General features: G+C 43.8%; 1 protein-coding gene across 1 annotated transcript in view; it reads right to left on the bottom strand.

Annotated features, from left to right (window-relative positions):
- The window catches only part of LOC124595160 (esterase E4-like), a 93082-nt gene that overhangs the window by 62042 nt on the left and 18555 nt on the right, over positions 1-12485 (bottom strand). Inside the window, exons 2-4 of the mRNA XM_047133770.1 lie at positions 9813-9950; positions 9568-9727; positions 1363-1548 (exon numbers count right to left, since the gene is read on the bottom strand). Coding sequence (XP_046989726.1) covers positions 1363-1548; positions 9568-9727; positions 9813-9950 — 484 coding nt within the window. The remainder of the gene's footprint in view (positions 1-1362; positions 1549-9567; positions 9728-9812; positions 9951-12485) is intronic.

The following is a 12485-nucleotide window of genomic DNA, read 5'->3' as shown; positions in this document are numbered from 1 at the left end:
AAGATGCATCCCTGGTTAATATTCTCTAGAATATAGTGTAGTGCTGTACAAGACGATAATATCTGGTTTCACTGTACTATTCATGGTTGTGTAGTTCAAATAACAGAAAACTGTCAGTGCCTTGTCACGAGTCAGCCTACTGAAATACTCTAGACTCACGCTAATGCGCTCACTCGTTGCACATATGGGTGTCGAATCATTGAATGTGTCTGAAATTAAGTGTAAACAGATACGCTTTATTTTCTTAAATCCAAATATATATGCAGTCTCATAGAAAACTTAGTTCCTAAGTACGTACATATAAAGCAGGATCAGTCACTACGAAATAAGTACCTAAAATACAATCCCCTGTAACAATATTTGCAAACGGATATGTTTTTGTAGCTTGCTAGTAATGTTATCTTCCTCACATTACTTATTTACTCGCATTTTTATCTACTTGCGTCCTCGAGTTACGAGTGAAGCGAGGATGTTTCCATAGCTATAAGACAGGAACTTTAATTCTGACTTAGTTACATGACAAAAGACATGAATATTTAACGTCAGTCGTCCCAGGTGTGACCTCTGGTTCCGGCCATTGTTCACATGCACTTACTTAAGTGGACAAGAGTGCATGTGTGTAGATGAATATACATCGCAGTACCGTAGCTATAAAAAAGTTACCAAAGGACAAGCACAATAAGAAAAGCGTTAAGGAATGGTTGGTAACTGGCTGAATGAGGAAAACAGTAAAACAGACCAAATTTTAACTGGTGAAGAAAAAATGGAAAGTGTGCCGAAAATTTATGATTAAAGTGATGGAGGAGAGGACGTAGGAGACAGCACGACGATTTCTCGCACTATTTATGCTGTAGACATCTTTCTGGAGTACATTATGTAACGACCAGATATACGCAGTACTTACGTGCCGGCCGAGGTGGCCGGCGCTCCAGTCTCGAACCGCGCGACCGCTACGTTCGCAGGTTCGAATCCTGCCTCGGGCATGGATGTGTGTGATGTCCTTAGGTTGGTAAGGTTTAAGTAGTTCTAAGTTCTAGGGGACTGATGACCTCAAAAGTTAAGTCCCATAGTTCTCATAGCCAGTTGAACCATTGAAATATTTACGCAATGCTTGCAAAGCGGTTGTGTGCAGCTGTCGCATACAACCATTGCGGCAATCAAAAATTCGTGACACACTTCATAGTGATTGACCTTGTTATGTACTTATTCATTGGAAATGTTGTAAAATATACTGTTGCGTTTAAGTTCTTTGAAACACCTACGACGTAAAGCAAGTTCACAACTGCAAATGCGTTCAAGACCAGCAATGACGCTAAATCCTACAGCGTATTCGCGAAGCAGTGAGCCAGATCTCTTTCTTACCTTTGGCCAGCGGCGACAGGACGAGCAGATGACACGCCCTGCTGCCAGCGCTCTCGCCGAATATCGTGATGTTGTCGGTGTCTCCACCGAAGGCAGAAATATTGTCCTTGACCCAGCGGAGCGCCATAACATGATCTTTGAATCCCATGTTGCCGGTCACAACCGAATCACCGGTGCTCATGAAACCTGCATAACAACCAAAGTGTTACGCGGAGAAAGACTTAATGTAAAACCAGTCTGAATATACGGTTAAGCAAGAGTACACAAATTGAGTCCCACTATTCATCTCAAGCACCTTCAATGCACCGGAAGATTATCTCCACTTTTTTCAGTTAAATAAACAAAAACGAAATATAGTGGTCCATTTCAACTAGTGTCACACATAGCACAGCAGGCTACATTGCAGAGAAGTTTCACAGTCAGTACATCGGCCGACTATTTCTGCAGTATATTGAACGTTATGTTTGAAAACCCATATCTGTTACGACGATACCTCGGTACACAAAATAGTTTCGTGTTTTTAATAAATTTCGACAGTAAGTTCTTGCATGTCGGGCGCCACAACTAGATATTCGTTAAAAGACAATTTCTTTTTCCACCTATTACAATCACATCTTTTTCACAAGATCAACTGTACTCACCGACTTGTCATTTTCAAGTGCTTCCTCATAACCTCATAATTTTAAATGGACATCCTATGCCAGTGTATAGAATGTATCTACTCGTGTTATTCAAAAACACCAGCTGATAAAAGTGCCTGGACATTAATACGGAGTATGTCCGCCCTTCGCCTTTATGGCGGTCTGAATTTAGGCGGCGGCACTTTCAATTAATTGTCTGAATGTCTGCTGAGGAATGGCAGCCCAGTCTACCTCAAAAGTTGATAACATGCAGGGTAGTGATGTTGAACACTTCCTTCTGGAGCGAAGTCGACGATGTCACTTACGTCGAAGGTATTCCTTTGGGTACAGGTTGAGACTCTGGGCAGGTCCGTCCATTTCAGGAATTTTACTACCACGAACCACTGCCTCACAGATGCTGATTTATGACAGAGGGCGCTGTTATGCTGATACAGTCATCGTCTCAGAATTGTTTCACTGCTCTACAAAGTACACAATGTTGTAACATGTGTACATATCATTCCGCGTTTAGCGATTTCTCAAGTGCAGTAAGAGGACCCATCCTAACCATAAAAACTACCGTTGACGCAACTTTCTCGGCACATCACGGTTGCCACTATTCATGACGGCAAGTACTGTTACTCAAGCATTCACCAGGCCTAAACCCTTCTATTGGTTTGCCACAGGGTGTAGTCTCCAGCTTTACAAGGTTTGAAGTATTCCTGTTGGATTCGTTGCTCAGTTCCAAGTCCTGCCCAACACACTGTACTGTTACTGCTTTTGGAGTGACAACACAGTAACTCCCCTCCCCTCCACACACACACACACACACACACACGCGCAAACACACGCTTCCGTGTTATACTGTCATCTAGTAGTCAATTCCGCATTACTTAAATATTCATCGACATGCATACTATCAAACCATTGTGAAGTGCATGGTAGAGAGTACTTCCCAGTTCACGAGTAGGGCTTCTTCATGTCCCATTCAAGCATGGCGTATGGGAAGAGTGATTACTTAAGCGCCTCCGTCCGTGCTGTAATTACTCTAATCTTGTCCTAAGAATACCTTGGGTAGCCATTCGTCGGGTTTGTTGTATACTCCTAGATTCATCACTTAGATTTGGTTCTTGAAACATTCTAAGTAGGCTTTCGCGGTATAGTTTTTACCTGTCCTCATGTGAATACTTGCATCAAACAAATCTCTCGCCACTCGCTGCTCCTCTTTGTATGCGTTCAATATCCCTTGCTAGTCCTATTTGGTAAGGCTCCAATACACTTCAGCAATATTCTAGGAATTCTCCTTCGAATGCGAAAATATTTTGTTGAAACCGACCTACATAGGGCGGAACGATCACTACGATAAAATAAGGAAATCAGAACTCGTACGGAAAGATGTAGGTGTTCATTCTTTCCGCGTGCTATACGAGATTGGAATAATAGAGAATTGTGAAGGTGTTTCGATGAACCCTCTGCCAGGCACTTAAATGTGATTTCCAGAGTATCCATGTAGATGCATATGTAGATGTAGATCGTACGAGTGTTTCTCACACAATCTCCTTCGAAGACTTCCGGTTTCTTTATCTACGACTGAACCTATATTCACTGATATTGTCGTCATACAATACAACGTTTATTCGTTTGATGAAGTGCAAAATTTCACTTTTCTGAACATTTAATCCAACTTGCCAATATTCGCACCACTTTGAAATCTCATCAAAAGTTGACAGAATATTTCTGCACTTGTTCGGACAGCATTTAGTTATCGATAACTGTATCATCTACAGAAAGTCTGAGATTATTATTAATGTTGTCTGGAAAATCATACGAAAGTAAAGTCATATGGCACGACTGCCTGGGAGAGCTCGAGGAGCACGTTTTCCCTATCCGGGGCGTACAGTGGCATCTTTCCTTCGTGAAGTGTGAGAGTCGTGTGTTAAAGTGTATCTGAGTGTGTAGATGACTGGAATGGGCGTGTGTTTGGTGTCGTGTCATGTTTGCGTCGTGTGATGATGAGAGAAAGGAGAGGGCGAAACTCGGTGCCGGCACAGAGGCTATCCCTGTCCAGTAGCTTCTAGAGCCCAGCCGATTGAACGTATACAGCCGACGAAAGGATTGCTTTCAATTGTCACATGCGTTCGTTCAAAGAGACACTGCGTATATGTTTACAATTTGATCCAGGGCATTGGTGAAAAGCCTTCCGATCAGGAAATATTTGCCACCACCTCTCCTCCCAGTTCCACAGAGACAAAGGGAAAGCTGCCAACGGCGCTTGGCATTCAAATACCAGCCCGCCCAACGTTGCTTAACTTCGATGATTTGACGTGAACCAGTGTATTCAACTAGGCAAGGGCGTTGACTGCGAGGTCACTAATATAAAACATGAAAAGAAATGGTCATAAAACACTTTCTTGGGGCACACGTAAATTTAGGTCTACATCACTCGATGGGTCTTCAGTAATTACATCAGTTCACCAGTGGGGATAAAAGTTATACGTGGTATACCACGAACTTTTTCGTAGTTGTGTCACTATATCATAGTATCAAATGGTTGGTGAGTATGGAATGTTGTTCTCGCCTGGGTTTCCCTTGCTGTCGTCCATTCTTGAAAATCTTAGCTCGTCTTGTTGGATCCAGCCTTTCCACACGGTCCTTCCAATTTTTTTTTCCTTGTCTCCATACATTTATTTGTATCTGGTGTTCACATGGTTACTTCTTAGAGCCACTACCGTTATCTTGTATCTTTTTCGTTTCTACTTTAGGTTCTGCGCTATATGTCAAAACAGGATGCATCATTGTTTTATATATTTTCATTTTCTGTCAGTTGTCATATATTTGTTCCTCCATACAGCATTTTTTGCAGGTATTCGGCTACTCTTACTGCGTTTATCGCTTGATTTTTCACCTCAATGGTTAAATCCTTATAGCTTTAAGACAGATTGTGGAAAAGTCCATGGAGTTTAATAACCCTGCCAATATGTGCTTTGTTCACTTTTCAAAAGTCTTTGATAATATTACAAAAGGGGTTAAACTCAATCTTTAATCGACAAGAGTGTATCAATGGTTTCGTGAAAATCATGCAAGATATATAAATATTCAGGTAATAAAACCTGAACTAAAACACACGAAGGATTCACAGATAAATTATCTAAAAGAATTAGACAAGGAGACTCATTAAGCCCACTCCTGTTCAACTTAATAATGGACCATATGACTGATGACATGTGAAAAAAACTGGGATATAAAATAGGAAATAATGTGGGGAATATCATATGTTATGCTGATGAAGATGTACTGATAAATAGTGAGGATAATTTACAAAGATTACTTCAGCAGTTTGATAAAACAGCTAAGCAATATAAAATGAAACTCTCATCGAAAAATCTTAGAGTTTGGTATTATCATAAGCAGCTGTGCCATGTAATGTAGAAGTATGTGCTGTGTCAATCGAGCAGGTGACGAGCTTCAGTTATCTAGAGACTGTTATCACCAGCAATAAAGGCTACAACAGCAGCTGTATACACTCCTGGAAATTGAAATAAGAACACCGTGAATTCATTGTCCCAGGAAGGGGAAACTTTATTGACACATTCCTGGGGTCAGATACATCACATGATCACACTGACAGAACCACAGGCACATAGACACAGGCAACAGAGCATGCACAATGTCGGCACTAGTACAGTGTATATCCACCGTTCGCAGGAATGCAGGCTGCTATTCTCCCATGGAGACGATCGTAGAGATGCTGGATGTAGTCCTGTGGAACGGCTTGCCATGCCATTTCCACCTGGCGCCTCAGTTGGACCAGCGTTCGTGCTGGACGTGCAGACCGCGTGAGACGACGCTTCATCCAGTCCCAAACATGCTCAATGGGGGACAGATCCGGAGATCTTGCTGGCCAGGGTAGTTGACTTACACCTTCTAGAGCACGTTGGGTGGCACGGGATACATGCGGACGTGCATTGTCCTGTTGGAACAGCACGTTCCCTTGCCGGTCTAGGAATGGTAGAACGATGGGTTCGATGACGGTTTGGATGTACCGTGCACTATTCACTGTTCCCTCGACGATCAACAGTGGTGTACGGCCAGTGTAGGAGATCGCTCCCCACACCATGATGCCGGGTGTTGGCCCTGTGTGCCTCGGTCGTATGCAATCCTGATTGTGGCGCTCACCTGCACAGCGCCAAACACGCATACGACCATCATTGGCACCAAGGCAGAAGCGACTCTCATCGCTGAAGACGACACGTCTCCATTCGTCCCTCCATTCACGCCTGTCGCGACACCACTGGAGGCGGGCTGCACGATGTTGGGGCGTGAGCGGAAGACGGCCTAACGGTGTGCGGGACCGTAGCCCAGCTTCATGGAGACGGTTGCGAATGGTCCTCGCCGATACCCCAGGAGCAACAGTGTCCCTAATTTGCTGGGAAGTGGCGGTGCGGTCCCCTACGGCACTGCGTAGGATCCTACGGTCTTGGCGTGCATCCGTGCGTCGCTGCGGTCCGGTCCCAGGTCGACGGGCACGTGCACCTTCCGCCGACCACTGGCGACAACATCGATGTACTGTGGAGACCTCACGCCCCACGTGTTGAGCAATTCGGCGGTACGTCCACCCGGCCTCCCGCATGCCCACTATACGCCCTCGCTCAAAGTCCGTCAACTGCACATACGGTTCACGTCCACGCTGTCGCGGCATGCTACCAGTGTTAAAGACTGCGATGGAGCTCCGTATGCCACGGCAAACTGGCTGACACTGACGGCGGCGGTGCACAAATGCTGCGCAGCTAGCGCCATTCGACGGCCAACACCGCGGTTCCTGGTGTGTCCGCTGTGCCGTGCGTGTGATCATTGCTTGTACAGCCCTCTCGCAGTGTCCGGAGCAAGTATGGTGGGTCTGACACACCGGTGTCAATGTGTTCTTTTTTCCATTTCCAGGAGTGTATTTAAATCACAGTAGTACACTGTATAGAGCAACATTGGGTGAGTATGTAAAATTTCAAAGACATAAGCAAGCACCTGAAAATAGTACTTCACCGGTATCAGGTGATGGTATGAATTAAATGACGGTGATTGTAATAAAGCCAAGGTGGAAAATCATAACTTTTGAAAGCCGTCTTCGATATGTCGAACTTTTTATCGGGCATAATTACTTCTACATTTGTGATCCTTGTGTCGTCTTTTGGTGTTACAACGGGAACCTCTAGTACAACTATCAGTTCTCGCCTTTACTGTCCCATTCGCGAATAATTCGAAAGAAGAACGACAGTCGCTAAGCCTCTATAAGAGCTACAGTTCCTGTGATTTTCCTTTCGTTATTTCGCGAGATGTTTCTGGGATGAAGTAATGTGCGACCTCACTCCTCTTTGGACATACGCAGTATATTTCAGCAGTAGAAACGAATTTTATCGTCAACATATGATAGATCCGATGGAAAGCAGAATCACTTATTGTATAACAGTGACCAGCGACAACATAGGAATTCAGGTAGGCAGTAGGACGTGATACACAATTAAGAGCTTGTAGCCATTTCCAAATAACAGAAACAGCGTAGGACATGAATTTTCTGTCTAGAATCATTGCATATGAACCTAAGTTACAAGGGCGTTGCAATAAAAGGACAAAATGAGTGACGCATATACTATCTGAAATCTAACTGTAAGAAACACGTATTGAACGACACATAGAACAAAGAGTGTACGCACTTACTCGTTTTGCTGTTTCTGCGGTGTTGCAACACCTTAGCGTTGTTCTTTCACTGGTGTGAAAATTAACTTCGCTAATAGTGCCTATTTTTTTATAAATTAAAGAACAATCATCCTTAATCACAGTCGTAATTTTATTTCAGTGGAGGATGCATTGGTATATGCATATCTTCAAGTGCTTTGACAGCCTATAACTTTTTCTCAAATTTAGGTTAATTCTAATGCTGGTAAGATTACATTGTTATATTACAGAGTGGCACTTTGTGAATATAAGTTTATAAAACAAACACGAATCAAAATATAACTGACTGGCTCCAGTTGTGGATCCATGATCTTGAAGTACAGTACGTGTAATGTTTAAACTTATAGCGCTGACGTCGGTTTGCGGTAGGGTCTTGGAGCATATACTGTATTCAAACATTATGAATCACCTCGAAGGAAACGCTCTATTGATACGTAATCAGCATGGTTTCAGAAAACATCGTTCTTGTGCAACGCAGCTAGCTCTTTATTCGCACGAAGTAATGGCCGCTATCGACAGGGGATCTCAAGTTGATTCCGTACTTCTAGATTACCGGAAAGCTTTTGACACCGTTCCTCACAAGCGACTTCTAATCAAGCTGCGGGCCTATGGGGTATCGTCTCAGTTGTGCGACTGGATTCGTGATTTCCTGTCAGGAAGGTCGCAGTTCGTAGTAATAGACGGCAAATCATCGAGTAAAACTGAAGTAATATCAGGTGTTCCCCAGGGAAGCGTCCTGGGACCTCTGCTGTTCCTGATCTATAGAAATGACCTGGGTGACAATCTGAGCAGTTATCTTAGGTTGTTCGCAGATGATGCTGTAATTTACCGTCTAGTAAGGTCATCCGAAGACCAGTATTAGTTGCAAAGCGATTTAGAAAAGATTGCTGTATGGTGTGGCAGGAGGCAGTTGACGCTAAATAACGAAAAGTTTGAGGTGATCCACATGAGTTCCAAAAGAAATCCGTTGGAATTCGATTACTCGATAAATAGTACAACTCTCAGGGCTGACAATTCAACTTCAATTGGAAAGACCACATAGCTAATATTCTGAGGAAGGCGAGCCAAAGGTTCCGTTTCATTACCAGGACACTTAGAAGATGCAACAAGTCCACTAAAGAGACAGCATACACTACACTCGTTCGTCCTCTGTTAGAATATAGCTGCGTGGTGTCGGATCCTTACCAGGTGGGATTGACGGAGGACATCGAAAGGGTGCAAAAAAGGGCAGCTCGTTTTGTATTATCATGTAATAGGGGAGAGAGTGTGGCAGATATGATACGCGATTTGGTATGGAAGTCATTAAAGCAAAGACGTTTTTGGTCGCGGCGAGATCTATGTACGAAATTTCAGTCACCAACTTCCTCTTCCGAATCCGAAAATATTTTGTTGAGCCCAACCTACATAGGTAGGAATGATCATCAAGATAAAATAAGAGAAATCAGAGCTCGAACAGAAAGGTTTAGGTGTTCTTTTTCCCGTGCGCTGTTCGGGAATGGAATGGTAGAGGGATAGTATGATTGTGGTTCGATGAACCCTCTGCCAAGCACTTAAATGTGAATTGCAGAGTAATCATGTAGATGAAGATGTACAACAATGTGCCACTCTGTAATATACCAATGTAATCTTAGCGGGACCAGAATTAACCTAAATTAGAAAAAAAACTGATACACACAGGCAAAGCACCTGAAGATGGACCCCCAAGGCTTGAAACGCATCGTGCATTGAAATAAAATCAAGATTGTGACCGAAGGCAGTTGTTCTTTATTTTACAAAGACAACAGAGTCACGGAAGAAACACCGACACACTGGATAAAATTAAGTGATTGTTTTAATCTTGAAGTTAGTGTCCACGCACCCAGGACGCCGAGACGGTAGTTGAACGTGACCACGACGACACCGTGCTCGAGCAGGTAGTCAGGACCGTACATGTCGGTGTTCCCAGAGCCGACCGTGCATCCGCCGCCATGGATCCACACCATCACCGGTGTCAGGGCGCTGCTGCTATCACTCGGCATCTGCAGCAGAAAGTAATCAGACCTGCACATTAAACAGGAGAGGCACCCGCGCTAAATGATCGGGATTAAAATACAGCACACAGACCTGAGGTGTGTAGACGTTGAGGAAGAGGCAGTCTTCATCCCCCATGTACTGCCGCGTGGTATCACTGACCTGAGGTGCCACATTGCCTTCCTTGGTGGCGTCTCTCACTCCAGTCCATGGCTCTGCGGGCTCAGGTGGCTGCAATGATACGTATCAAGTCGAAAGGCACTGTTTATGAGAGGCATGAGGTATTAACGAAAAGACACTTTTTCTGTCAAAGAGATTAAAGCAAATTGGTCATTAGTGTACACACAATCTCGTCAAAACTATCCGGACATCTTTTAGTGGCCTTTAAGACAGCTTGAGCTCGCTGGGGACACTTTCAGTGAGGTGTCTGTGGAGGAATGGCAGTCCATTTTTCCTCAAGAGCCGAAACCATAGATGATAGTGATATTGACGTCGGATTGCAGTAGGGTTTTGGAGCATATACTGTATTCAAACATTATGAATCACCTCGAAGGAAACGATCTATTGATACGTAATCAGCATGGTTTCAGAAAACATCGTTCTTGTGCAACGCAGCTAGCTCCTTCTTCGCACGAAGTGATGGCCGCTATCGACAGGGGATCTCAAGTTGATTCCGTATTTCTAGATTTCCGGAAAGCTTTTGACACCGTTCCTCACAAGCGACTTCTAATCAAGCTGCGGGCCTATGGGGTATCGTCTCAGTTGTGCGACTGGATTCGTGATTTCCTGTCAGGAAGGTCGCAGTTCGTAGTAATAGACGGCAAATCATCGAGTAAAACTGAAGTAATATCAGGTGTTCCCCAGGGAAGCGTCCTGGGACCTCTGCTGTTCCTGATCTATAGAAATGACCTGGGTGACAATCTGAGCAGTTATCTTAGGTTGTTCGCAGATGATGCTGTAATTTACCGTCAAGTAAGGTCATCCGAAGACCAGTATCAGTTGCAAAGCGATTTAGAAAAGATTGCTGTATGGTGTGGCAGGTGGCAGTTGACGCTAAATAACGAAAAGTGTGAGGTGATCCACATGAGTTCCAAAAGAAATCCGTTGGAATTCGATTACTCGATAAATAGTACAATTCTCAAGGCTGTCAATTCAACTAAGTACCTGGGTGTAAAAATTACGAACAACTTCAGTTGGAAAGACCACATAGATGATATTGTGGGGAAGGTGAGCCAAAGGTTGCGTTTCATTGGCAGGACACTTAGAAGATGCAACAAGTCCACTAAAGAGACAGCTTACACTACACTCGTTCGTCCTCTGTTAGAATATAGCTGCGCGGTGTGGGATCCTTACCAGGTGCGATTGACAGAGGACATCGAAAGGGTGCAAAAAAGGCCGGCACGTTTTGTATTATCACGTAATAGGGGAGAGAGTGTGGCAGATATGATACGCGATTTGGTATGGAAGTCATTAAAGCAAAGACGTTTTTCGTCGCGGCGAGATCTATTTACGAAATTTCAGTTACCAACTTTCTCTTCCGAATCCGAAAATATTTTGTTGAGCCCAACCTACATAGGTAGGAATGATCATCAAAATAAAATAAGAGAAATCAGAGCTCGAACGGAAAGGTTTAGGTGTTCGCTTTTCCCGCGCGCTGTTGGGGAGTGGAATGGTAGGGAGATAGTATGATTGTGGTTCGATGAACCCTCTGCCAAGCACTTAAATGTGAATTGCAGAGTAATCATGTTGATGTAGACGCTGGGGTCTGCAGCGATGTCGACGTTCTAACTCATCCTAAATGTGTTCCATTAAGTTTTTGTCGGGACTCTGGACAGGCAAGTCAACTCAGGAATATTACTATACACAGACCACTGCCAGACAAAGGCACCTTTATGAGAGAGTGCCTTGTCACGTTGATTCACTCATCGTCTGTGAACTATCCCACTGTTGTATGCAGAACATTAAGCTGTAAACTGTTTTATATCCTTGTGTATTTAGCGTTTCCGTAAACACCGCGAGGGGACAACGTCCTAATCATGGAGAACACTCTCATACCGTAACACGTCATTCCCCGTTTTCAAGAAGGGATGTCGAACAGATGTACAGATCTATAGACCTTTATCTCTAACGTCGATCAGTTGTAGAATTTTGGAACACGCATTATGTTCCAGTATAATGACTTTTATGGAGACTAGAAATCTACTATGTAGGAATCAGCATGGGTTTCGAAAAAGACGATCCTGTGAAACGCAGCTCGCGCTATTCGTCCACGAATCTTAAGGACCATAGACACGGGTTACCAGGTAGATGCAGCGTTTCTTGGCTTCCGCAAGGCGATCTATACAGTTCCCCACAGTCGTTTAGTGAACAAAGTAAGAGCATATGGACTATCACACCAATTGTGTGATTGGATTGAAGAGCTCCTAGATAACAGAACGCAGCATGTCATTCTCAATGCAGAGAGGTCTTCCGAAGTAAGAGTGATTTCAGGTGTGCCACAGAGCAGTGTCGTAGGACTGTTGCTATTCACAATACACACAAATGACATTGTGGATAACATCGGAAGTTCACTGAGGCTTTTTGCGGATGATGCTGTAGTATATCGAGAGGTTGTAACAATGGAAAATTGTACTGAAATGCAGGAGGATCTGCAGCAAATTGATGCATGGTGCAGGGAATGGCAATTGAATCTCAATGTAGACAAGTGTAATGTGCTGGGAATACATAGAAAGAAAGATCCTTTACCATTTAGCTACAATATAGCAG

This window comes from Schistocerca americana, chromosome 2 (assembly GCF_021461395.2).
Source record: "Schistocerca americana isolate TAMUIC-IGC-003095 chromosome 2, iqSchAmer2.1, whole genome shotgun sequence".
Lineage (NCBI taxonomy): Eukaryota > Metazoa > Arthropoda > Insecta > Orthoptera > Acrididae > Schistocerca > Schistocerca americana.
The sequence above is the reverse complement of the archived record's forward strand: the minus strand, read 5'-3'. Positions and strand labels throughout refer to the sequence as shown.